The sequence below is a fragment of the Alosa sapidissima genome, chromosome 11 (genome assembly GCF_018492685.1).
Source record: "Alosa sapidissima isolate fAloSap1 chromosome 11, fAloSap1.pri, whole genome shotgun sequence".
NCBI lineage: Eukaryota > Metazoa > Chordata > Actinopteri > Clupeiformes > Clupeidae > Alosa > Alosa sapidissima.
The window spans coordinates 3081857-3106845 of record NC_055967.1 but is presented as its reverse complement, the minus strand read 5'-3'; the positions used below and the strand labels follow the sequence as shown (position 1 = coordinate 3106845).

The following is a 24989-nucleotide window of genomic DNA, read 5'->3' as shown; positions in this document are numbered from 1 at the left end:
CATCTGACTGTGACCCCAAAGTCTATATTTCTGAGAACGTCATTCATACAGTCTCCGGCCGCCTTCCTCAGCACGTGTCCCAGAACGCCATCAGGACCGGCCGCCTTCCTCAGCTTGACCGCCCGCAGCGTGCGCCGGATGCGCGCACGCTCAGCACTGCTCCCACGCAGCTGTCTCCCAGCAACCTCACCTCAGCGGCAGCCTACTATCTACTGTAGGTACCGTAATTTCCCAACTATTAGCCAAGGTTTATATATTGATTATGCAAAAAGTCTTCAGCTATGAGGTTAATACACAGGGGCAGTTAATACGGTATTAATATGGTTTTGTTTTTTTAAACAAACAAAAGATTAAGCAAATAACCAAATATAATATGGTAATTTTTATATAAGAAACTGTGTGAAAACACCAGTAGTGAAACTGTATATGAATGTCATGATCATCCCCAACCTAACATACCGGGGTGCGTTTCTTGAAAAGTTAGCTGTGTTGTTGCTAAACCACCATGGTACGACACAACTTTCACTCAAACGACAACGTTGTAACACCTGTTCCTAGAAAGCAGCGTACCTGTATAAAAATGTGCCACTTTGAAAACCATAGTTCTAACAGCGTTGTTGATGATGCAGCAATAGCATTGGTAGAAATGGTGGCAACAGTGTAGCACTTGATAAGTATAAACTTCTCAGCTGGGAAAACTTAATGAAACACACATCGATGCCTCTCTGATAGTGATGCGCGGGTCGGGTTTTTTTATGACCGCACCCGCCTGACCCATTTTGGAGATCCAATGACCTGACAAAATATGCGTTTAATATCGACCCGAACCAAACCTGCAAATTCCTAATTTTAACGATAAGTAAATTTATTTTACAAGACATTAAGTAACAATTCATGGGACAATCCTATGCAGTCAATGTAGCCTTGTCTTAAACAGGCTATGTTAAACTGCCTATTACAATGAGAAACATCTGGACTTCTGAACAAACATCTGAACAAAGTAGCCTAAGCAACACTTTATCCTCTTTCTCTCTCTCCCTCCCCCTCTCTCTCTCTCACACACACACACACACACACACACACACACAAACAATTCTTCTTTGTCAAATAAATACATTTTTGGAGGTATTTTCCTGATTTTGTTTTTGTGTAATGATAGATAAAAAAAATGGATAATTGACTTTTTTCTATTAAAGCTGATTGGCTGGAGAGGGCCGAGCCCACTATCTACACAGATTGAAATAAAATAAAATAATTGCCTTCTGTGGAAGTTAGGCCATCACTCTAAACTTGATAACCTGAAAAGTCGATTAAAGGTGCTCTAAGCAATGTTGGGTAACGTCACTTTTGTTGACATTTAAACAAAACAGAGAGCTAGCACGCTACACCCTCCCCTTCCCTCCCTGGCAATTAAAACTTTCATACATGTAAAGGCGCATCTCGTCGGTGATTTGCTGGAACAGTTTGTTATGTTTTTATGGTCCAGGTTGGACCAAGTTGTTTTTGTTGCCATTTTTGGAGCCTGGGTTGTCCACAGAGACCGCATTTTTTATAGTGTATTCAGGGCCCAGGCAGCTAGCGAATGTTGAGGTGATGTTTGCAGTATGTGACAGAATGTTTTAGCTTAAAAATCGTGCAACATCGCTTAGAGCACCTTTAAGTAAGTCTGCCCAGGTAAATAACCTACCTTCAGTCATGAGCAATTCATGCTATTGGCTATTGGCTAAATGAGTAATTTTAGAGGCTCCAATAGTAGCATCCAAACTGTAAGTCTGAGCAGTGTTGAGCTTAACCCTTAAAGGTGTAGGTTTTTGAACATTCTAAGTTCCGCAACAATTGAAGGTTCTAAAATTCTATGTTGAATTCAATGAACCCAGATATTCTTTAGAATGTTCATTTCTCAACATTCCCGTCACACTGGTGGGTTAATTAGATGTACTGCATAGCGGAACAAAATATGACCACCGCATAGCGGTACAAAATATGACCACCGCACAGTCCTGCACATTCTCTGCAGAAATAAGTCCCGATTGTCAGTTTCTCTCCACTCCATTCCCTACTCTTGCAACTTATTCAATGTGTATGTAAGCTAGGCTACTGTGTGCATGTGTGCGTTTGCTTGTGTCTGTAAGAGTGCTTGTGTTTGTTCATAAGTGTGTATGTGCATGCACGTGACTGTGCCAATTTATGAGTGAGTGTGTGTGTGTGTGTGTGTGTGTGTGTGTGTGTGTGTGTGTGTGTGTACAGGGCTTAAAATTGACACCCGGCAGTAATCAAATGCGAGTAAACATCTGCATTGGCAAAATGAATAAAAAAGATCATTCAGCACTAGCAGGTTGCTGACATTAGTATACTTCACTGTAACCTTTCAGCACCGCAACAGAGTTTATACGGACTTTGTCTAGATCACATAAGTTGGCAGACGTTTTGCCATTATTTGAATGCCCTACCGTCAGGAGAGCTCAACATTGTTTGATTTTAATGTTACCAGTAATGGATAAATAGCATCTGGTATTTTGGGGGAATTGTTACTGTGTCATTTAGCAAGTTACAAGTTTTGAACATGGTGTCACCTGAGTGTTCTGACTAGCAAATGTTTTATAAGAGGAAAAACTAATGCACTAAATTAGAGAAACGAGGGGCTAAACTGTCCTAATGTGTGCAAGTACATCTAATATTTTGGGAAAGTCTTCACGTTTATCCCATTAGTTACATATTTTTCAGATGTTATGATTTGTAGCCTATTATCAGGAATTTCAAAGTATGTGGAGGAATAAACTACTGCACTAAATTAGAGAAACAAAGGACTAACTTAAAGTAGCCTATATATCTCAATTTGAAAGATCAAGGACTGGCAGCAACATGGGTTCAGATTAGGTGTTTTTAATAATTACACAGTATTGTTGCCAGTAGAAACATATTTTGTCATGCACATTTTTTGTTTACCTGCCATTGGTAGACAAGCCAAAAAGTCTATTTTATGCCCTGTGTGTATACTGTTTCATTACAATTTTTGGGCTCGATCTTGGCGAAAAGCTTAAATACATTTAGGGGTGTGTCCAGTCCATATTCCGTATTCATCCTATCCTGAGCCTACTTCAAATCAGAGCTGATGGAACTCATGACACAAAGTAGGCATTTACCTGGGCAGCTAATCAACTTCACAGTAATAGTATTTCTACAGTCAGACATTATTGTGTTTTACTTGAATCTGTTTAGTGACTGCTTCTGTTTATGTAGCATGACATGCATAACATACAACTAAGGTACGTAGGCCTAAAGTACATCAATCTGAGGGTTGACTATTGTGAGTGTTCAGTAATACTCACTCATGTTCTTGCTCTCGACCATCTTCCTGAGCATATGTGGTGAACACGCAGAAACAGAATCCACCAAGACCGACTCAAGGTTTTCTGGGTCAGCTGTATATAGTCTGAGATCAAAATTTGACCCCACTGTAATAAGTCGATAGAATTCATTGGATCCGCTCTGCGCTGTCGTTTCCTCCCATGCAAAACTGAGGACGAGAGATTGTTGACGTTCATTTATTATCAAACACCGCAATCATGTCATTTAATGAACATACTGTAGTAGGCGATACAGACCATAAACAAAATATACTGGGAACTAGCTGGGAACTTACTCTGAATATGTGTCCTCCGAGATGGTAATTGATGTTCCACTCTCAGATACATCTGTTAGAGTTATAATGCTTCTCCTACTCAAACAACAAATCGTAGGACGGCTTTTTTGGTCCAGGTTTTTAGCAAGTTTGGCTTTCGCTATGTCGTTAACTTGGACATTGAAATTACTGTCTGGTGGTAGCAGGGCAACATCCACCACCACATTTCTTTGCGAGTGTGGTGAACCCAACATAGCGTATTCTTCATTCAATATCTGCGTATAAAGTCCTAGGTCAAGATGCACATCAGAAATCACCAAGATAAAAAAAAAAAAAACAGTTGTGAGCAAATTGTAACTCTGTAGGCTTGGTCGAGCAAAACAGTGCTCAGAACAAACTGATACGGAAGCTCATGATCACGTGCCAGAGGTGTCACATGGGTCACCCTAAAATTGTCAGCTTGTTTCGTGTGAATCACGAGTTCTCAATGTTTTTGTCAAAATAAAAGCCATCTGTTTAACGCGCCTAAAGTAAGATTGGTTAAGTAAATTGCATCACACATAATGCATGCTAGCCTACTTTTTATAGCATATTTATAGAAATTATTATCCTGGGTGAACCTGGATGACCCTGTTAGAAAAGTTGCATTTGCTCTGCAAATCTGTCTGGAAAGAAGCCCATGAAGTTTCTGATCTTGCCATTTTTATTAAGTAGGCCTACCTCCACAGCTACCTGCAATTAATTTGTGAATTAAAATCTTACCAAATTGTTTCAGAAGTGCATCAAACCATTTTTCTTGTAAATGAAGGTTTTAAATAGTTCTTTATCCCAAAGAAAATACACGTTTCTGGGTTTTTGGTGATTTGGAAATGGACATCAAAAGGAAATTGTGTTTGAGTGGACAACTGTTAGATAGAAAACGTTAGTGGTCAAGATTCGCAACTAGCAGTTATTATGATAGGCCTATAAAAAATATGAAGATCTTTTAGTATGATAGCCTATAACATGTTTTTGGTAGGCTGTTACTTGGGTTGATGCACATGTCTACCATGCAATATTTCCTCTGCTTCAAATACCCACCATTTCCATTAAAATTATGGTGTTATAGCCTACCCTACTACTGTGCTTCTTTTTTCTGATTCTCAAGGTGCTCCTAAGTCTAGTCATAAATAACATCATACAGTTATCCAACAATCACATATTTTGAGGTAGGCCTACACAGACGTGTGCAGAAAATGTCTAGATCAACACTAACCGTGAAACTACCATGGAAATTACCAGAGAATGTCTAATAAGGGCTCTGAAATGACCTAGTTGAAGATAGCACTTTTATTTTGGTAGAATATCCGGTGGCCATCTTGGACAGCTAGGTCTAGTACGCAGAAGGACCAGGACACGGGTATCATAGCTATTTGAGTATGGCGGTATTTGAAAAATGGAAATTGTAACAGGTCTTACGGCGACAGTTAGCAAGCTATTGCAGTTCTCCGGCTTGTCTGTGAAGAATGTATCTGGGACCAAAAATATGGAAGAAAAGGCATTAGAAGTTTATGGTAAAATGACCATTAAAGTTGTTTATGCTATCGAAGGTTGCTTGCTAGGTTAAAACTCAAATACATGTTCTGTAGCTCCCAATCGATTCGAATAAAAGCTTAACGTTAGGCCTGTCGGCGTGTCAGATAATATTAAGTAAATTGCAAAGGTGAACATGGTTCATCCCCTTGGCATGTTAATGTAGGCTTATTGTTTCTGGCTAGGATAGTCACCCGATAACTGTGTTGTCCGATGGGTGATAGGCTGCTAGCTACAATATCACACTATCCGACAATATCTGTGTTCATGGACTTCCAGTCAGTCCTGGAAACTTGAACTCCTAATCATAATCCCATAGCTCACGTCATTTATACCTGCTATAAACCATTTCAATTGATATACGATTATGTAAAGACGAATGCACTGATAAGCCAAATTGATCGAATGGATATCGAGAAAATAAGTTTATCGCAGTGACCTGTTCCGTCCATAGCTGACATGCTGTCAATCTTTCAGATTGTATATGCTTTATCTCTCATACTCACCATTGTACAATGTGAAATCTGAAATCACCTTTGCACTTTCTATCCTAAATATTTTCTTCGAATACATTTTTCTTTGGCCATGATGGTAGGCCTAGACTATGCTACTTCTGACTGTTAAAAGCCCTTTAACAGCTGTCAATAAGCGTAAAGAGCACTCACGCTGAAAAAAAAAATCAGTTTGAGGGAAATATGTTGGATAAAAAGTGCAAAAGTAAACAAATAGTTTTCACTGTACAATACTCAACAGCTAATCAAATGACCCCTCCCCTCCATGCCTCCGAAGCAACAAGTGGGCTTGGAATGTTTAAAGCATAACCAAGCCACTATTGGTTTCCCATTTTAACACTTTGTATACAGTCCTGAGCCAGGACTGCGGAGAGACATCTGAGTTTTTTTGAGTCCGTGACATACTCAACATATTGGATATGCCTGTAATTCAACTAATCTCTTATCTTTTCTTAGATGTTATCCGTACTATTCGAGATCCAGAGAAACCCAACACTCTGGAAGAGCTAGACGTTGTTTCTGAGAAATGCGTTGACGTTCATGAACTTGGAGATGATGAATACCTCATTATCATAAAATTCTCTCCTACAGTACCCCACTGTTCTCTGGCAACATTGATAGGTATGTAGTGTTGTGTAGAATAAATAATGTTGAATACCCTGTTGAATACCTAGAGATTGACACGGTTTTATTTCAGTTAGCCTAATAGCTGGTTTGATTTGCATTGAGAGATGATCTTATGGAATGTACCCCATGCCAATCTCTAGGTATGGTGAAAGGTATGTGATGATGTCGGGCTATTTTAATTCCAAAGGTCAAGGGAACTTTATCAGGATGCATAGTAGGCTACCCTGGATCCATGAAATAACTGGCCTTTAAAAATAAAAATATGCCTGCCTCTATGAGAATTTAACATAAGGGTTTGTATACTTATGCCCCCTGTATTTTAAGGAAGAACATTTATTTATTTACAATACATTATTCCTTCACAAAGAAAATTGGTGTCCTTAAAAGTTGGATTTTTCCTCATTATTTTAATTAACTTATTTAATAACGGGCCTTTATTTTGTCTTTTCCTCACAAAATTGCACTGTGCCTACTTCAGAGGGCACTGTTCCTTTTTTTGGCCAACCATCAAATGCTTGACCTCTTAAGAAAGCTGAGACCCTGTAGTTTCTTAGGGAACAATGAAGTACTGAGTTACAGAGGCTAGAATATAGTTTTTTCTTTCTGCCGGCTAACAAGCATCTCTGAACTGACCACATTTCAGCCTCCAGGTCACTTGCTATGACTTATGACCTAGCACCAGGTCTTGTGAAACTGTGTGCAAAAGTAGATCAATATAGAATGAAAAATGAGTACTTTAGACTATTGTTTGGCATGGTAAGCTCATGCGTTTTGTAAAATGCCCTATGGAAAGTCCCCATAGGACTTTTGGTTACGCAAAATGTATACTGACAATAAAAGCCTTACTGTGTGTCAACCTCTTGGTATAGAAGCATAATCCTGGTCTCAAATGAAAGGAAACACTGAGGTTTCTTGTAGACTATTTGGACTATTGGACTACACAAAATATGAAATAGTTACACAAAAGTCTCTTTTTTTGCATATTCTTTGTTAGTTCAATGGGTGTGTATAAGATGGACTATACATCTGCACAACTAATATTGGATAAAACAACATGAATATTCAATTTCTATGGATTCCTGTGAATATTTCAGTACCCAATATGCTGCATCTACTTATTGCAGCATATTGCAGGATACACACTGCAGCTAGAAGGTAGGGAAGCACCAAAGGCGGAGGAGGGCATTTTTGATACAAATTAATTGAGACATAGTAAGATAATCTGACAATGTAAAGCACTATACAGATTGTACATGAAAAAGGTTGTCATGTATGGGGTCCAAGTTTTCAAATGGTGTATTCAGTAGCATTACTATGCTACATAGCAATGGTGCATACAATTGATTTAGAATGTTTGGGGGGGGATCGCTGTGCGATAGGAATGTCTCAAAATTACGTCATCCACAAATCCACATATGCGATTCACAAATCCACAAATGCGATCCACAAATGCAGAATCCAACGCCTCCCACACACAAAACCAAACATATTTATTTGTAGATGTCAAAAATATATTTACAAATACACGCATATTTGTACAAATTACTTTATATATTTGTGTGTTGGTATTAAATACACATATATTTGTGCATACCTCTTCGAGTATGTACAGATCTTTATGAGACAATTCTACCCCCATACCTACTCAGCATCATTGTAATAACACTGAATCTGAAATTCAGATGTTTTGTATTACTTGCAGGCACAAATATGCTTGTCATACATTTTCCTCCACTCTGTAGTTAGCTGACTGTTGTTTTGTCAGGATATATGGTTCAAGAGTCCATAGTTTTTCATTGATACGAAGGACATTTAACAACATTTTCAACTAAAAAACTAACTTGGTTTGTTTTACATGATCGAGATATGACAGAGATTTTGTAGATGAAGCTAATGGTTTTTCTCTCTATCACTCACTTGTAGGCCTCTGTCTTCAAGTCAAATTACAACGATGCCTACCATTTAAACACAAGGTAAGCACTTTTCATTTGTTTCCATTTAATTACAGCGAAAATATCTAGTGTGCCAGTTACCCATCTGTATTACGCCTAGGGCAAGTGTTGGTTACAGATCCCATCCTAATCTAATCCTACATGTATTATGGTATTTATGTATTTGTTTACAGTTGGAAATTTATATTTCTGAAGGAACACATACAACTGAGGAAGACAGTAAGCACTCAAGTTTTTTTATTATTTAAATATTAACTTAATAACAATACCCAAAATATTTTGATGAGAAATTCTGTCTATAAATCTCAGTCATGTTTGTAATGGAATTTAACTTTTGTTCCACTGCAGTTAACAAACAAATCAATGACAAAGAGAGGGTTGCTGCTGCAATGGAAAACCCTAACCTGCGGGAAATTGTGGAACAGTGTGTAACTGAACCAGATGACTAGGGCTACCCTGTTGTTACCGTCTTTAACTACTGAAATCATACTTCAGCTGTAAGGTTTCATTCTGTTCTCTGATCCCATGAGAAACCTGTTTCTGTGATGCTGTCTCTATAAATTATATAAAAATTAAAAAAGTGCACTATCTTATTGAACTTTGCTCCTCTAGCTTCATAGAAAGAAAGAATAAGAATAGAAGAATATATACTCTTTTGATCCCGTGACGGAAATTTGGTCTCTGCATTTATCCCAATCCGTGAATTAGTGAAACACACTCAGCACACAGTGAGGTGAAGCACACAATAATCCCGGCACAGTGAGGCTCCTGCAACCACAGCGGCGCTCGGGGAGCAGTGAGGGGTTAGGTGCCTTGCTCAAGGGTACTTCAGCCGTGCCTACTGGTCGGGGTTCGAACCGGCAACCCTCCGGTCACAGGTCCGAAGTCCTAACCAGTAGACCACGGCTGCCCAATAGCAATTTAATCTCCAGTGCAGAAGAACATCCCAGATAAATGAATTGAAATCCATTGTGGATTTGGGTGGATTTCACTCAGGTGTATGATAACAATGTATAGCATTAGAACATTTAAATCACTAAGCTCTGCCACACCATACACATTTTCTCATGCTTTTACTGCTGCTTCAGAAAGCTACACGTATTGGCAGCATATTCCTGAAATTTAATTTATATTTTATTGACTTTTATTGTGTAAATCTAAAGATTTCCTATTTTAATAAAATTACCATCTGCCTTTATGTAGAATGACTGAGAAGTGTCACTAAGTTTGATTAGTTTTTATTTGTTTTAGTTATATCCAATGCTGTGTTATCCAAATATCAGTATCAGTAGTGGGTTCATATTAAACATATTCTTTACTTCTGTAGTTTCAAATGTTGGTTTTGTCCTAATGAACGTTTCTCATGTACTTTTTTCTTTAAACTGCCTACACACAAATTGTTTGCATGTGTAACGGAGGTCGTCTCTCCCCTCCCTCGATCACTCTGCGTTGTGTATAGTGGAAGAATGATGGACGCCACAACCGACCGTTGCTTTGATATTTATTGCTCTCTGAGATGACAAAAGAAAGAAAATAATCAGGCATGGAGTGAGCCAGGCGCATCACAACTCCTCTGCCGTGGGACAGTTGCAAAAGAGGCAGAGGAGGGGGCTACAGTACATCAAAATTTAAGGGGTCCCGTGGGAAACTATTCCTGCCACACCAATGCCACACCCCCTACTACCTACTGTACCTCAGAGGAGTGGGAAAATGCACAAACTAGAACTTGTACTGTACTGTAGAAAGGGTGGGGAAATTCAGGGAAGCATAATTACCCCTGCTACACATATCACTCAAGCAAAACCCCATAGATTATAAAATGAAATCTAAAATTATAGGGGAGGGCATACTTTCTGTGGGATAAACAGTATGAATGAGATCCAGAGTTCCTTTGAGAGGATGAGAGAAGCGTAAAGGACAAACATCAGTGCAGCTCAGTGCCTGGTTTCTTCCACACACACTGTTGGGAATTGTGGCCAAACAGTTCAGTCTTTGTTTCATCAGACCAGATGATTTTACTTCTGAGAGTCATTCAGGTGCTTTTTGAGAAACTCCCGGCAAAAAATGGCTTCCGTCTGGGCACTCTACCATAAAAGCCTGATTGGTGGAGTGATGCACTGATGTTTGTCCTTCTTTACGCTTTTTTCTCAAACAAACTCTGGATGTCATTCATAGTGACCATTGGGTCCTTGGTTTCCTGCCTGACCAAGCCCCTTCGTCCTGGATTACTCAGTTTGGCTGAGCGGCCAGATCTGTAGAAGACTGTTGGTTGTTCCAAACTTTTCAATTTGAGAATGATGGAGGCTACAGTGCTCTTGGGCACTTTCAATGCTGCAGACATTCTTGTATCATTCCCCAGATCTGTGTCTTCACACAAACCTGTCTCGCAGGTCTACAGACAATTCTCTCAACCTCGTGGCTTGGTTTTCACTCTGACATACACCATCAACTGTGAGACCTTAAAGTATATAGAGATGTGTGCCTTTCCTTATAATGTCCAGTGAATTAATTTAAGCACAGGTGGACTCCAATCAAGTTGTAGAAGCATCTCAAGGACCATTGATAGAAGTAGGATACACCAGAGCTCAATTACAAGCGTCATAAAGGATCTGAATACTTATGTAAATGGAATATTTCAGTCTTTTATTTTTTATAAATTTACAAAACACTTCAAACACCTGTTTTTTTGTGGAGTGTTGGAGTATTGTGTGTAGATTGATGAGAAAAAAATAATTGAATCCATTTTAGGATGAGTCTGAAACATAAAATGTGGGAAAAGTGAAGCACTGAATACTTAACGTATGCACTGTATATGAACCCCGAATAATCCTTTATGTCCTTCAAGACCACAAAAGGAGAAATGCTCCATCCCTCATAGAAACAAATTAAAGTAGTGTATGAATAAACTGCATAACCCAAAAAAGGTTCATTAGAAAGAAATGGTACAATGCAATTGTACTGAACAACTGATCAACACATCTAAAACATACATTTTATTTCTGTGACATACTCACACACATCAATGATGTTTTAATTGTTTGGCAAACTACTCATACATACTCAAAAACATTTTACTTAGGGAGCCCTCAGTCAACAAGAGGTATTACAAGTACAGTAGGTAGCCGAGAAATCTAGACGTGCCCCTAGCGGCAGCAGGGCTAACAAGTAGGCCTACTAACTCAGTGATTTTCAACCAGTGTGCCATGAGAGATCAGGTGTGCCGTCAGAAATTGTCCAATTTCACTTAATCGGTCCAAAAACATGTATTATGAAGTTGTTGTAAAAAGTAGGCTATTCCATTGTTGAGCATCTGTGCCTGCAATGTAGTGACTTGCTAAGTAAATAAATACTCTCATGTCAGTGGGTGGCACTAGGTAGCGCAATGACCTTGTTAATTAAGTGATGCGCACAAGAAGTGGCGGTGAAAAATAGAAAGAAAGCTAGATACCGCAATGGGCTCCAGAACGTAGCCTACGTAAATACCGCTGCCATCATGGTGGGGGCAACGATCACTGGAGGTCAATGGAGAAACAGTTGTCTCTGACTGGAAATCAGGCAGGGGTCTCTTATTGTCGGCAAGTGTTAACCATAGGTGTTTGCCCCAAAATGACAGCTGCGTTCACATAGCCTATATCTAGAACTCGACGGACAATGTGGCATCTAGCATTCTAATATCTATGGGTTAAAATACATAAAACAGCGATACATGAATGGGCCTAGCCTACTTGAAAAGGAAAAAAATGCAGACTCTGAACTTAATTGTAAATAAATGTAGACTAAATAGTAATTATTTTTGCTGTATTAGGCTACAGTGTGTAATTGTGTTACATTTTTGGTTGGTGGTGTGTCGTGGGATTTTTTTTGTGTGTAAAAAATGTACCGTGGCTCAAAAAAGGTTGACAAACACTGCACTAACTGAAGTCTTCTAATTGGATAGAACATAACTACTAAATTCCATAACCGGAATCTGTGCCTCAAATAACCAACAAAGAAAGTTAACATTCCTTAATTTCAAATTAACATTCCTTCAATTTCACAAATAAAATATAGGACACTGCATGTGTTGATTCACAGGAAAGAAGCACATTCTGGATCATACATATAAACAATGCTAAAATTCTGCTCAATTTATGTAGACATGCATAGATATTATGTGATTCAACCACAACCACTTACAAGGCAGTGCTAAGAAATCTGTTCAGGAAAGTGGCTAAAGATTCACAATACTTAAAAGGTACACTATGCAAGATTTTCACCTTAATAACCTTTACGAAGCCAATTTGATGGTAAACGAACTTGAAATAGGCGAATCGTTCACCTAGCATAGATAGGCCTACAGCATAGAGATAGCGAGTCGCTACCGAGAAAACCAGCCATACATCTTCAAGAGCGGTGGCCCAAAAAAATCTTGCGAGAATCGTGAAACATTACCTTGTCAGTAGATATAGGTCTTTGGGGATAGTTTTTGCCTGTTGTTAATCCTTCACCTCCACAACAAAAACATTTTCATTGTGCATAGTCACGAGACGTTTGCTATTTACAACAGCAAAGTAAAATATAAATATATCGTGACTCTAGAGGGAGCTCTACAGCTGCCAAAAATACCTAAACATGCATAGTGTACCTTTAAGAAATGTATCCTTTTCACAGACATCAATTATACACTACTCACAAAAAGTCAGGGATATTCGGCTTTCGGGTGAAAATTCAGGATGAACCTAAAATCCACTATAACCTTTACAGGTGAACTTAACGTGACCTTCTCTAGACTTTTGAATGTGCATGTCCAACAGTCCAATGTTTCAGTACTTTCTGTACTGAAACATTACATTTCACCCGAAAGCCAGATATCCCTAACTTTTTGTGAGTAGTGTATATATCATTGAATTATCAGCTGAAAACATTAATCATGGTGACCCATATGCCGTAAGACATGGAAATCTACATTTTAATTCAGAAAAGTACTGAAGTTTGCTATAATAGGCAGCATGCACGGTACATTGTTATCCCACATGTCGAAGTCACACGCAGAGAGACACCCTCATTGGCCGAGATGAAAATGACAGAGCCTTTTCTCAAGATCAAATCAGAAAAGGAAGAGGGAGCAGCAGCAGTTGCCTCACCACTGACCACAAGCAGGATGCCAGCACTGTCCACTGGGTTAATTGTGTATTCCTTTACAGCAGTTGGGATCTGTTCATTAAAAAGTGACATGTTTGACTTTGTTTTTTTAACGCTTGCCATCAAGCCATGGCATTGTTGTCATCACAATCATCCTTATTATTACAATTAATTTACTAACACAGTGTATTATGTTTTTAAGTCACACTTATACCAGTACTGGTACTATGGATCAGAATAAATGTACAATGTAAAAGAGTTTCAGACACATTGCAAATTAACAACACAAGACAACACAACACAAATTCTGTACTTATGACTTATGGCAAAATCGGATGTGCCGAGCTATAATGAGCTACTTTTTTATTTTCATTACAAATCTAAAGACACCTAATTGACCCTTTCCTGACCGGGACCAAATTGGTATTTCCTGAAGTAACTAATGATATTGAAGATACCAGAGCCATATAAAGGGACCAATTTTCTTATGTTTGCAGGCATTACTACTGCCATTTACCACAGACACTTTTGATTTCGAAACTAATGTCATCTCCTCTCTTTGATTGGTAGAGATCGCCGATGCCATGGAAATGTTTATGGCACTGTTCCCGCGCCTATTGTCTCATTACTCCCTGGAATCAAGATGGATACCAAGGCTGTCAGAATGTGTGGCCGTCCGATAAAACTGTTTTCTCATCATGAAAGTTGAATTTACTCAATGGAAACGGTAGGAAGTTAGTCATCTTCTTGTTAACATTAAAATAGAAGCATGTTAAACTATCGTTAGGCTGCAAATGTTCGAAATGTGTAAGTTTGAAATGATCTGTTGTATGACTGAGTCACGTCGTACTGTAGCTGGTTAGCCTAAGGCATGGTCTAAAACTCTGTATATGCGGATTTTTCCAGGCGTGTTTGAAGATGATCATGTCTGGTAGTTTCAACATGAACAAGGCTTGATGATGATGAAGGAAGTGTGAGAAGAATTTCTGTGTAAACCATCTATTAGACAAGTTACAAGATTCAGATTGATGGCTAACGTCACAAAGTTAAGTTCGAGTCTGCGCAGTACGATGGGAGGGCAACTGAAAAACTGTTAAATTTGTGTCAGTGCCCCTCCCATTGAAAACAACGGAGTCTATTCGTCCATTTCTTTTACTGTCTATGAGGCTCATGTGAGTGCTTTTCCCGTCAAATACCTGCAGAGCTACGGAGAAAGAAGAGGTACAGGAGCTGGCGTGAAGGCAAGAGTGAGATGTGAGAGAGGCAACGGAGGACTCATCTGGACATTCAATCAACAGGCTACGTGTCCATACTTAGGTGACAGGCTGGTGGGCTGTGCCGGACTGTAACTTTACGACATCATCAACTGCCAAATTCGGAGGATGGTCCTATTGACCATGATCTCTCCCGTAATGTTAAGCTACGACTGCTCCGGAGTAGAGTGTGCAGGCTTTTGCTACTAGAAGTGCATAGAGACATGACCTGCCGCCTGCGTGGCTGAGATAGATCATCCCAGATGCAGCGGTCACACCTCCTGGCTCTGGGCTACCGAGCTACCACACCAAGACCCCTCTCATCCAAACCACCAGTATGTACTGTAGGCCTTCAATGTACAGATCATGCATGTGTGTTTTAGGCATAGTGTAGGTCCTATTCTCTGACTGAAAGTGTGCAGAAATTGCGCATTTAGTTAACAGTATTTACAACATTTTCATGGGAGTGACACCCCAGACCCCCACTAAGTTTTAGGCTATGCCTTGAATGTGGGGAAAGCGCACCATGTGAGAAAATTGTAACGAAAACAATGCATTTAGAACGCGCTTACAGTATATAATAGGTTAAGTGCCACAGTAAACGACAAGGGTATAGGGCCCGTTGGCACAGTGTCACACCCAACCCTGTCTCTAAGAGCTTTGCACAAAACTTCCTATGCCTAAATTCCTATCCTATAGTATCTGCATGTACAAATGGTTAATAAAATCTCTTGAATCTTGGTTCTCCACACTGGTGGCTGAGGGAAACGTAAACGCATTCTGAGCAGGCAGAATAGTATCTCAGTGAAATGAAAATGAGTGGAGATACTATGTGGATACGGCCAGGCTAACATATTTGTCCTGTTATACTGAAAATCAAAGTGATTAGAGGCTCTTCTCTATTCAATTTCGCAACAATGGTCTACTTACCTCAATCCTCATAACGGAGAAGTCAGGAACAGCCGGATCATAGAGGTGGACAAAGGGATCGGAGCAGTATTGCGTACAGGGGAAAATTTTAGAGTCGGCTGGACCAGGGGTGTAGTTGAGCATCTCACACAGTGTGTTGACATCAATGTATTTAGGGGTTAATCCAGCACGCACTGTATTATCCGAACAGGCCATGCACTCAATGCAGTCTGGTAGAAGAGAAGAGAACTAGTTTATTTAATCCATTCAGTTACACACCTATTTGGTATCAATTTGGCTTTCCTTCAATCAACTGCACCAAGAATGGTCGTAATGACTGCTGACACAATCTATGCACAGTTGGCATGGTAATCATACCAATCATGGTTCATCGTATACCTCTCAGATTAACACTGTTCTATTCTGTAACACAAACGCTTCAGGTTTTGTAATGGCTTTCACCAAGGTTTTTTTTTTTTTTAAGTTTGCTCCTCTTCATTTTGTTCTGGATCTGATATCCATGTTAAACAACTGACATCACAGGACTATTATTAAATACAGACCTCCACTTAAGTAAGCATGTGGCTCACTGGCCCCCAGGAACATGGCTTGACCCGGCTCCAGAATGATATGGTTGAGAAAGTAGATGGAGAAGCATCCTATATCTCCTGGGTACTGAGCATTTAGTCGCAGCAAAAGCTTCCCATGACTTCCTGACGTATCTTTACCTGTTTCTTCTACAAATGGGGGAAAAAAAATCACTTCACATGTTAAATCTGTTCTTACTAAAAAAAGAAAATATATATATATAAAACATTGACCACTGACAAACATAACATAAGCTATTGAGATCCTAGCATTCTGTATCAACTACAACTAAACTCATATAAAATTGAGTATCATCTTGAACCTCTGGTTCAAAACAAACAGGTTAATGCTGCAGTGTTAAAGGGATATTCCACCATTTGGGGAAATACACTCATTTTCCACCTCCCCTCCAGTTAAACAATTGAGTTTTACCTTTACCCAGTTCATCCAACCGTTCTCTGAGTCGAACTGGGGAAAGGTAAAACTCAATTGTTTAACTCGAGGGGAGGTGGAAAATGAGTGTATTTTCCCAAATGGTGGAGCACAGCTGGCATCCTAGTACATAACTCAGACAAGCGGAAAAATATTCACCATCATCTGTGATTCTTTTTACCAGCATGTTGAGCTGATCAACAAAAACTTTCTTCTCACAATTCATCATTCTGGTGAAGCACATCTTCAAAGCCTTTGCAGCGCGGTGTGGGTCCTCAGCACTGTTCTGTAATTCCTCTGAGGCTTCATCTCCTATTAGAGTATGAAACTCTGGAACAGCTGAAAACAAGACAACCTCAACTAATATCAAACTGATTATAATGTATTTCATTTAGCTGAGCACTGTTCGGGGGGGGGGGGGGGGGTATTGATCCAGTAGGCCATTAGACATTAGACCATTTTTGGGGGAACAAAGAACAGAAAGAGAGAGAGAGATAAGATGTGTAGACTAACAAATAATTAGGGATAGCCTATGCATAAATTACCTAAAGAACATTAATCAGGACCTGCTACTGTATCTGGCTTCATCATCTCTCACTTGGGAGGGTCCCAAACTGTTTTGAACTGTTTTCTCTGTCCCCTCCATCCAACTCTCACATGAAATAAACGGCATGTTCCTTTCTCTGTCTAGTTTTGGCTGTTGAATTTGGAAAGTCTGAAACATTAGTCCATTGGTATTATTTGTTAATAGGCTGTTTTTTGTAATGAAAACGAAAAAAGTAATCCTTCCATCATATGGAAATATAACCGAGAAAGTGTGCTAAAATAGTTGAATCTCACAATTTTGTTTTTGCATAATTGCACAGAGAAATCAGATTAGTTCGACTGAATGTGTGAACTGGTTAAAATATGTGACAAACGTGTGAACTGGTTGAAATACGTGTATCTATTAAGCATTTTCTAAGTTCTTGCAACATACTTAAACTTGATTCCAAGGTGTAGGCAGCCATACTTACTTTTCAGAAAAGTTGAGATTTCCTCCAGTGGCCTAAAGCCACATAGACCCTCAAACTGTGTTAGTGCTATCGCCATCTCAGGCTTATGGTTGTTGTCAGGATAGTGCTCGGGAAACTTGGCATGTAGCTGAACAGCCAACTCCTAAACAAAGAGTTGGTGGTGGTCAGTTGTTGTTATTCCAACAATATAGGATAAAGGATTATATTTGCCTCACCAGTATGGTCAAATAGCAATCTTTTACCGGGACCAATATCCACAAAGCATGCATATGCAATGGAGTAATACTTTATAACAAACTAGTACAGTGTATTTTGTATAACAACAAAATACAAAAATCGCTATACTGATTTCTGTACACCTCTGTACTTACTCTGTTAGGGTGGGCCTGAATTGATAATGCCGTTTTCACAGACAGGACTTTAAAAAGAAATGGCAGCTGACCATGAAAGGTCTTTTTGACCCTTGACCCTAAGCATGCTGGATTTTCTGCAATCCACTGACCAAGCGTCCTCTGTGGTATCCTGTTGTCTTTGATGCAGGCATCCCCTTTAGAGTGCGCACCCATCCAGAGCTGAAACACACATCAGACGTCCAAGAGTCCAACAAAAATCTAATTTCAGCATCATTACTCTTCCATGCCACTACAAAAAAAACATACATTTTTTAAAAGTATTTCCTTTTCATTCAACAGATGGAATTTAGTTAGTTCATTGCCACAGTATTTTCTAACAATTACATTAATTAAAGGGGCCCTATGCAGTTTTGGCAATTTCTTCGCTGTTTTCTCACTTTTTGCCTGCTCCCCCTACAGCTTCGGAGTAGATATTTTACAAGACTCCTTGCTCGGTCAGTCTGCCATTTCCTCTCTGTTCTTCCTTGACAGCGGTTTTCTCGCTTTCTGCTTCTTTTTCGCCGGCTCTGCCCTGACTAAATGTCTGAGAAACTCCATCGCTACCTTGTTCTTATAGCTAGCCGGTGCCTAGTGTGTATATGTGTAGTGCCATAAAGCAATATATTGCCTTGCGAGACCAGAGACTCCCACAACACTTTCTGACTCTGACGCCGGTGACTCGCCAGAAGCTGCAAGGTTGGTTTTTCCACTCACAGACATTATGGTGAAGCAAGACAGCCACTATTCAACCCGGAAAAAGTCATATAATCATCTCAATGACTTCGAAGCTTTTAAGTTAAGGTAAATTAAGCAAAAACTGCATAGTGCCCCTTTAAAGGTTGTATCAGCGATGGCGGGGTAACGTCACTTCTGTTGATGTTCAAACAATGTTGGAACACTTTATTTTGCCTTTGAGTGGTTGGCAACACTTGTTGGTAACAATTGTTCATATCTCGGAGCCTAGGCTGCCTACAGAGACACGTTTTTTTGACGGCCTGCTTATGGGGCAGGGAGCTAGCGGATCGTTAGGAAAGATTAGATGAATGGGATAATTTATGTTTGGGCCTTTTTTGGGCCTGAAATCGCTGATACAACCTTTAAGAATTAACCAAGATAGTATCACCTCAGCATATGGTTGATCATGTTTAATAAAAGCCTGAGGATCATCTCCAACAACCAGTTTGGCCACTTCACTGTCCAGTCCAACCTTTCCCCAGGCGTAGTTTTGTACCACACATGCCAAAGGAAATACTGAAAAGTAAATAAATAGAAGTCAACAAATAAATTTGTTTAGATTGAATTGTAAACAGATGAAGAAGCATTGTGGAGTTTTGGCCTAATTTTTGACATGAAATACAGAACAGCATAGTGCATTAATGCCTAAAGGACACAATAGGTGTCACGTTACCATCTTCCATCAAAATGTATTTGAAGTTAATAAGAAAAGTAGTTTCTCACACAAAAAAAATATACCTCAAAAATTGACAAAATGTTGCATAAGTTTACTAAAACAAACTCTCCTACGTGTTCACTAACTTTATGTAATAGAAAATTGTAAATTGCAGCCTGATGGCATGCATCCCTCCTCCTCTACTTTTGCACTACTTTTTCACTGTCACTGTCTATCTACTGTGGAAAAGTTTGAATTACTAATGTTTTACTGTATCATTTCAACTTTCTTCACTATGTTATTATTTGTTCATCTTATATAAATGCATACAATATTTCCATGTAAAACATGCCAGTTCCTAAGATGGACTGTGGACAAATAAAATGGCAACATAAAAAAAAGCCATTCCTGATTTTGTAACTACCACTCAAGTAACTTCACTGAAAATGAGGACTACACTCAATGGACCTCTGAGAATAATATAGGTTGAATGAATGAATGATTGAAAAGTAGAAAAAATGTATAGGCCTACACCTAGTTCTTTTGCTGTAGGTCTAGATTAGAAGGCCCATATTTACTGCTTTTATTTTCAGATTTCTTATAGTTCTGCTTTTAATAGGCCAACTAAATTCCTATAATCATCAACTTATTGTACCTACCTAGCGATTGTACCTACCTAGTGATACCTCATCTGTATCACTGGGGACAACTCCAGTTGTTTTTAAATGTGCCAGAAATAAAGTGATTTAAGATGCCATCAGATTACATTCCCCAAGATGCTATCAGAACACGTATTTTTCGAGATATCGCCTCTATTACGATACAGTTCTCCAAAAGATATCCAAAAAATCCTAGCTCATCTTCTGAGTTGACTAGACTACAGTAGGTGTCATAATGTAGCCTACACTACGGTAAAACAGACTGAGAGGTCATAGCACAAGCTGCTGTCGTATCACTGCAATTAGTCAAGCTTCAAACAAAATCAAGCCGAGACACATCAGCCCTTGCGTTGTCAGTCAACTGGCAGACATGTATAACATTATTAGAAAATTACACTTCACAATTCAGTTGCATAATCTGTAGCTCAGTGAGCTGCAAGTTAAAGTTGACGAATTAAAATAACCATCACTTGCTACCGGAACCATGACCAAACACACGTAGCATCTGCACTGACTGCCGCCACGTATCGCCCTAATTCCTTTCCTTTTATTTCCAAACAGACATATTTGATATGATAAGATATTTCAAAGTTGGTAATGTAAAATGTGGCATTTACCCCTTATGTCCTCCATCTCTGCTGTATAAACTGCAAACAAACCAAAGTTAGCTTTCAATGACTTTGGAGCGTTCCATTCTGTGAGTGGGGGAGTCTACCGGAAGCTTGTAGTTTTTAATGTTAGCATAACACTTCCTGATTCTTGCGAGAAATAGACTGTATTTTGGAAAAAAATCCTATGGAAAAACGATTATTCCAATCGTACCGCAAAACATACCAAATACTCTCAGGGTAATGTTCTCGATGTATGTGTGTTCTTGGGGTTTGGGAATAGGCAAAACCAGAAAATATAGGGGAAACATTTCTGCCACCGGAAGTCCTCGAGGACGCCACCTCGTGGCTACAGTTGCTCCTTCATCTTTGTTCCATCCATAGACTGTATGAACAGAGCCGTCTACGGACATTCTCTGGTTCTCTTCTTATTAGACATTCTCTGGTATGGCTGAGGTGGCCATAGACATGGCCATCACACATAGCCTAGCCTACCTGGTGGTGGCATCCAGTGGCGCCTGCAGGAATTAATGGTATGGTACGCACACCCATCACACACAAAACAAAATCACGCGTGGACAATATTTGTCCGTTTCCCGGTTTTAGGTCCGTGCATTGGTCAGCAAAATAGTAGCCTACATAGCACAGCAACATTCACATGCAATAATACAACAACGTATACAATGACCTATTCATTTGGACAACTTGATACAGCCCTATACAGGCTAAAGTTACCTTTAGTTTTGTTCTAGCTTACCGTGACGTCTGGCTTTAAACAGCTGTGTAATACAGTGTAAGGTTCTGACAAGCAATTGCCTGTTCTTGCCCATCTGGAATAACTCCTCTAGCTTTGCTGCATCCATCCTTTCTGTTTTCGTTGTTTAAACTTGTGATATCCATGATGGTGTATTGAGTTAGTGAATTAGCTCAACATTGTGTGCTGATAACCATATATAGATAGCCGAGTAGAAAAGAAAACAACAAGTTGCCTAGTTGCGTGCCTGCGTGCATATTCTCTCTCTCCTGCTCAAACAAAATGTGTGCGCGTTAATTTTGACAACGTGTTCACTAACTTTATGTAATAGAAAATTGTAAATTGGAGCCTGATGGCATGCAGCTAATGGGATACACGGTCCATAGTTGGGAAGGTATGGTGGGCCAATTTGGTGTCAATGCACACACAAGGGAAATTTCCTCTTGCTGTTGAGTAGTCTGATGGTACGCAGTGCGTACGGACGTACACCTGCAGGCGCGCTTTTCCTGAGCACCTCCTCTTTTTGCAGTCTTCGTATGGAATGTAAGTAGAGTAGCATAAAGTATGGTTTACAATATCAATTAAATCCGTGAGCTCTATTTTAATGATCTATAACGGAAGTATCTAAACAGGTGCATGTGCGCTTGTTCCATGGCGGATTGCTATTATGATGCGGGTTTGTCAGGCGCAGGCAGGAGCGGTTCACAGCAAGGATTGTTCAGTTAGGAACCGTTTGCTATTGATTTTTCTTTTTGACAAAATGTAAATACAGAAATATCACAAAGACATACTTTCCGATGTTTTGGGCTCACTCTAACTGAATCACTATGAATGAATGGTGATATTTTTGCAATGTTCTTCTGTCAGATAAGCTCTCCTCTCCCGTGCTGCTGCTTGGGCATTTGGGTTAAATAGCATAATACAGTTCAACATCACGTCTCTTTAAGTCCTCTAATATTTCCTCATTTATGTCATCAACACATCCATGATTCATGGAAATGGCGTGTACGCTAGATGTATGCTTATTTTCCCACATCCTCATGGACACCACAATGATCCCTCGTATTTTTCCTTGTAATTATGTATGATTTGCAGACATGGAAACTGCTGCGTCTGTGTAGCCTATATTAGGAGCAAAGTGTATGTGCTTTGGGCACACGCTATTATACCCAAGCAGGTGTACGGCCGTACGCACTGCTTACTTACCATTAGGCAAATCAACAACGAGAGACAATTTCCTCTATATGTGTCTTCACACCAAGTTGACCTACTATAACTTCCCAACTCTGCATCCCATTAACTGCATGATAGGCTATTTACAACTCGTTGTGAACCTGATGAAGCATTGGCGAAACGCGTCGTTCACTGAAATATAAACCAGCAAAGAAAATCCACCAGTGTGCGGTGATCCTTCACTTTCTTTTAATCTTACTGACGATTTAAATTGTAACTGTAACGGAATACAGTTACTCATAATTTGTATTCTGAATACATAACGCCGGTACATGTATTCCGTTACTCCCCAACACTGTGGAGGTGGCAGTGGCATGATCATAGTGTCCGTAATGGACGTGCAGGGGTAGTAAAAATTAGTCCATGAGCCACAGGCCAAAAAAGGGGCATCTACATCTCATTCCCACATTCTTTACCATAATTTCCCAACTATTAGCTGCAGCTTATACATTGATTTTGCAAAATTTCTTCAGCTATGAGGTTAATACACGGGGGCAGTTAATATGATATATGGTTTTGTTTCTTTTAACTTGCATACAACACTGTCCTGTGGCTTATACACAATACGGCTAATACACAGGAAATTACTGTATGTATTTCATGTGCCCTGGACATTGTAATATTTATGTTAAGCTGGGTACATGTGGTGATGTGAACAATTTTCATATGGCATTCCTTAAATGTAAAGGTAATATGTGATTGGTAATCATGATGTTTTGATCTCTTGGAATATCTCTTCTCAATAAAAAGTTTCAATAAAATAGTTTCAATAAAATACTAATTTACTGAATTTTGGGGTGTTTCCGAATAGTACATTTACAAATAGTAAATAGCATAGCAATGCAGACCTATGTAATCATTTGTATTTCAAGTTTCTCCTGGGAGGTAGGAAGGTATAAATACATTGATTAATGAGGTAGTGGGCATTTCAATTAGTGCTGCAACACGTTGTGTCTCTGAAAATGTAGATTTGCTCATTATTACACATAAATCTTGAATTTTATCAACCAAAATGAAGGGCAAAATCACATAATGAGTCAAAATATGTATGCCAACATCAAACACCACATATGCATCAGTAATAATGAGGTTTGGATTATTTTCTGGGCTCTTATGAGTGGTTTAACAAAAAAAAAGCCAATAGGCGGAATTTCCTTTTTTTTCAAATCAGAGGTCAACTTTGAAGGCCTGTACAGCCACAAAGCTACAAGATCCAACTTGCTATCGTACCATTTTATACTCCAGAGATATGTAGCTTTCAGAAAAATATAGTGAGAATTTGCCCCCCCCCCCCCAAGTGGTAGTGACGACCCCCTGTGGCTCATGGACTAAATAGGGTTCTGAAGAACTACAAAATCACCCAAGATAGGAATAGATTTATTAGCCTACTTTATGGTGTGTTGCACCCGCCAATATGACTGTTGACAATGCACTCTTAAAATAACATATAAACAATTCGCCATAGACTTCTGACTAGGTTTATCTTGGTCAGTGGCGTAATGCGTTTTAGCTTCTGTACGATTTTTAGACAATGCGCTAGGCCACTCGGTTGTTAATTACCACACCCCTGGGCGCATTGTTTAAAAAATAGACTTGCAAAATAAGAAAATAAACTTTGCGCCGGGTGGAAAACGAGTTTTACGCCATGCGCCAGGGTGCAAAATATGGGCCTAAACTACAAACTGTCTCCTAGCTAAATGTGTTACATAAATGTGTCACCATAGTTAGCTTTTCCGAGCGAGGATAAGTTTTTTCATAATGATCACGCAGTTAAATAAAGTTAACATGTCGATTACAGAAAGGTTTGGCTGTCAAAATCGGTTGGATAGTATAAATCAGATGTTTTAGTTAGTACTTAGACTGTAATGTAAGTTCCATGTGAAGTTGAGAGGAGTAACGTGAGTAGTAAATAGTTATCTTTAAGTTTCAAAGTAATGCTTTTTCTCTGTGTGACAGGCCATTTTGCAGGGTTCCCACTCTGAGGTCAAATGTGAAATTCCATGACTTTTCCCTGACAAAAAAAATAAATTTCCAATGACTTACTATAATGAATGGTACCGACCAATGATTTCAGAGCAGCCGCGTAGCGTTCAAGAATCTTTTACTTTTGTAGAGCGGGAGATGAATACTGTAAATGGGCATTGAATAAACAAAGTTGGACTACTCAAGCAAGCAGTAAAGCTAATAACCAGATATACACCAGTTCTCTGTGGAAATATTTGTAGGCCTATTTAATCTATGTTGGCAAGTAAATGTTGAACTGCTAACAACTAAAATTCCTGATATCAAAATGACTCCAGTCAACTTGAATGCAAGAGTTTTAAACAAATGTGCACAGTGTGCTAATGA

At 39.3% G+C, this 24989-nt stretch overlaps 3 protein-coding genes and 1 long non-coding RNA gene across 8 annotated transcripts in view; 2 read left to right on the top strand and 2 right to left on the bottom strand.

The window, feature by feature from the left end:
- The window catches only part of spg11 (SPG11 vesicle trafficking associated, spatacsin), a 79330-nt gene extending 75273 nt beyond the window's left edge, over positions 1–4057 (bottom strand). For 2 of the 3 annotated variants that reach the window (XM_042108676.1, XM_042108677.1), the window contains exons 1-2: positions 3644–4056; positions 3330–3517 (exon numbers count right to left, since the gene is read on the bottom strand). In XM_042108676.1, coding sequence (XP_041964610.1) covers positions 3330–3517; positions 3644–3876 — 421 coding nt within the window. In that variant the 5' untranslated portion in view covers positions 3877–4056. Of the gene's footprint in view, positions 1–3329; positions 3518–3643 lie in introns of all 3 variants that reach the window. The other variant, XR_006034898.1, reaches the window with a different exon arrangement.
- Positions 4058–4981: 924 nt separating this feature from the next.
- Positions 4982–9607, top strand: ciao2a (cytosolic iron-sulfur assembly component 2A). Of its 2 annotated transcripts, XR_006034905.1 has the most exons (6): positions 4983–5175; positions 6163–6327; positions 8257–8306; positions 8459–8504; positions 8634–8901; positions 9199–9607. XR_006034905.1 is itself a non-coding variant. In XM_042108922.1 (5 exons), exons 1-5 carry the CDS (start codon positions 5058–5060, stop codon positions 8732–8734), a joined length of 480 nt encoding a protein of 159 aa, XP_041964856.1. In that variant the 5' UTR covers positions 4982–5057; the 3' UTR covers positions 8735–8883. The 2 variants fall into 2 exon arrangements, 1 of the variants encoding a protein (XP_041964856.1); XM_042108922.1 differs by lacking the exon at positions 9199–9607 and having other exon boundaries at positions 4982–5175; positions 8634–8883.
- A 2542-nt stretch (positions 9608–12149) lies between these two features.
- On the bottom strand, positions 12150–20820 carry mpi (mannose phosphate isomerase). 2 transcript variants are annotated; one of them, XM_042108816.1, is made up of 8 exons: positions 20663–20820; positions 19120–19247; positions 17976–18176; positions 17605–17746; positions 16748–16927; positions 16132–16305; positions 15590–15798; positions 12150–13478 (listed from the first exon to the last, which is right to left on the bottom strand). In XM_042108816.1, the coding sequence occupies exons 1-8, from the start codon at positions 20676–20678 to the stop codon at positions 13260–13262; spliced, it is 1269 nt and encodes a 422-aa protein (XP_041964750.1). In that variant the 5' UTR covers positions 20679–20820; the 3' UTR covers positions 12150–13259. The 2 variants fall into 2 exon arrangements, with proteins under 2 accessions (XP_041964750.1, XP_041964751.1); XM_042108817.1 differs by lacking the exon at positions 20663–20820 and having other exon boundaries at positions 17976–18246; positions 19120–19209.
- Positions 13999–15400, top strand: LOC121723337. The gene is made up of 2 exons (XR_006034921.1): positions 13999–14133; positions 14609–15400. It is a non-coding gene; the product is annotated as an uncharacterized LOC121723337 (long non-coding RNA).
- Positions 20821–24989: the final 4169 nt, after the last annotated feature.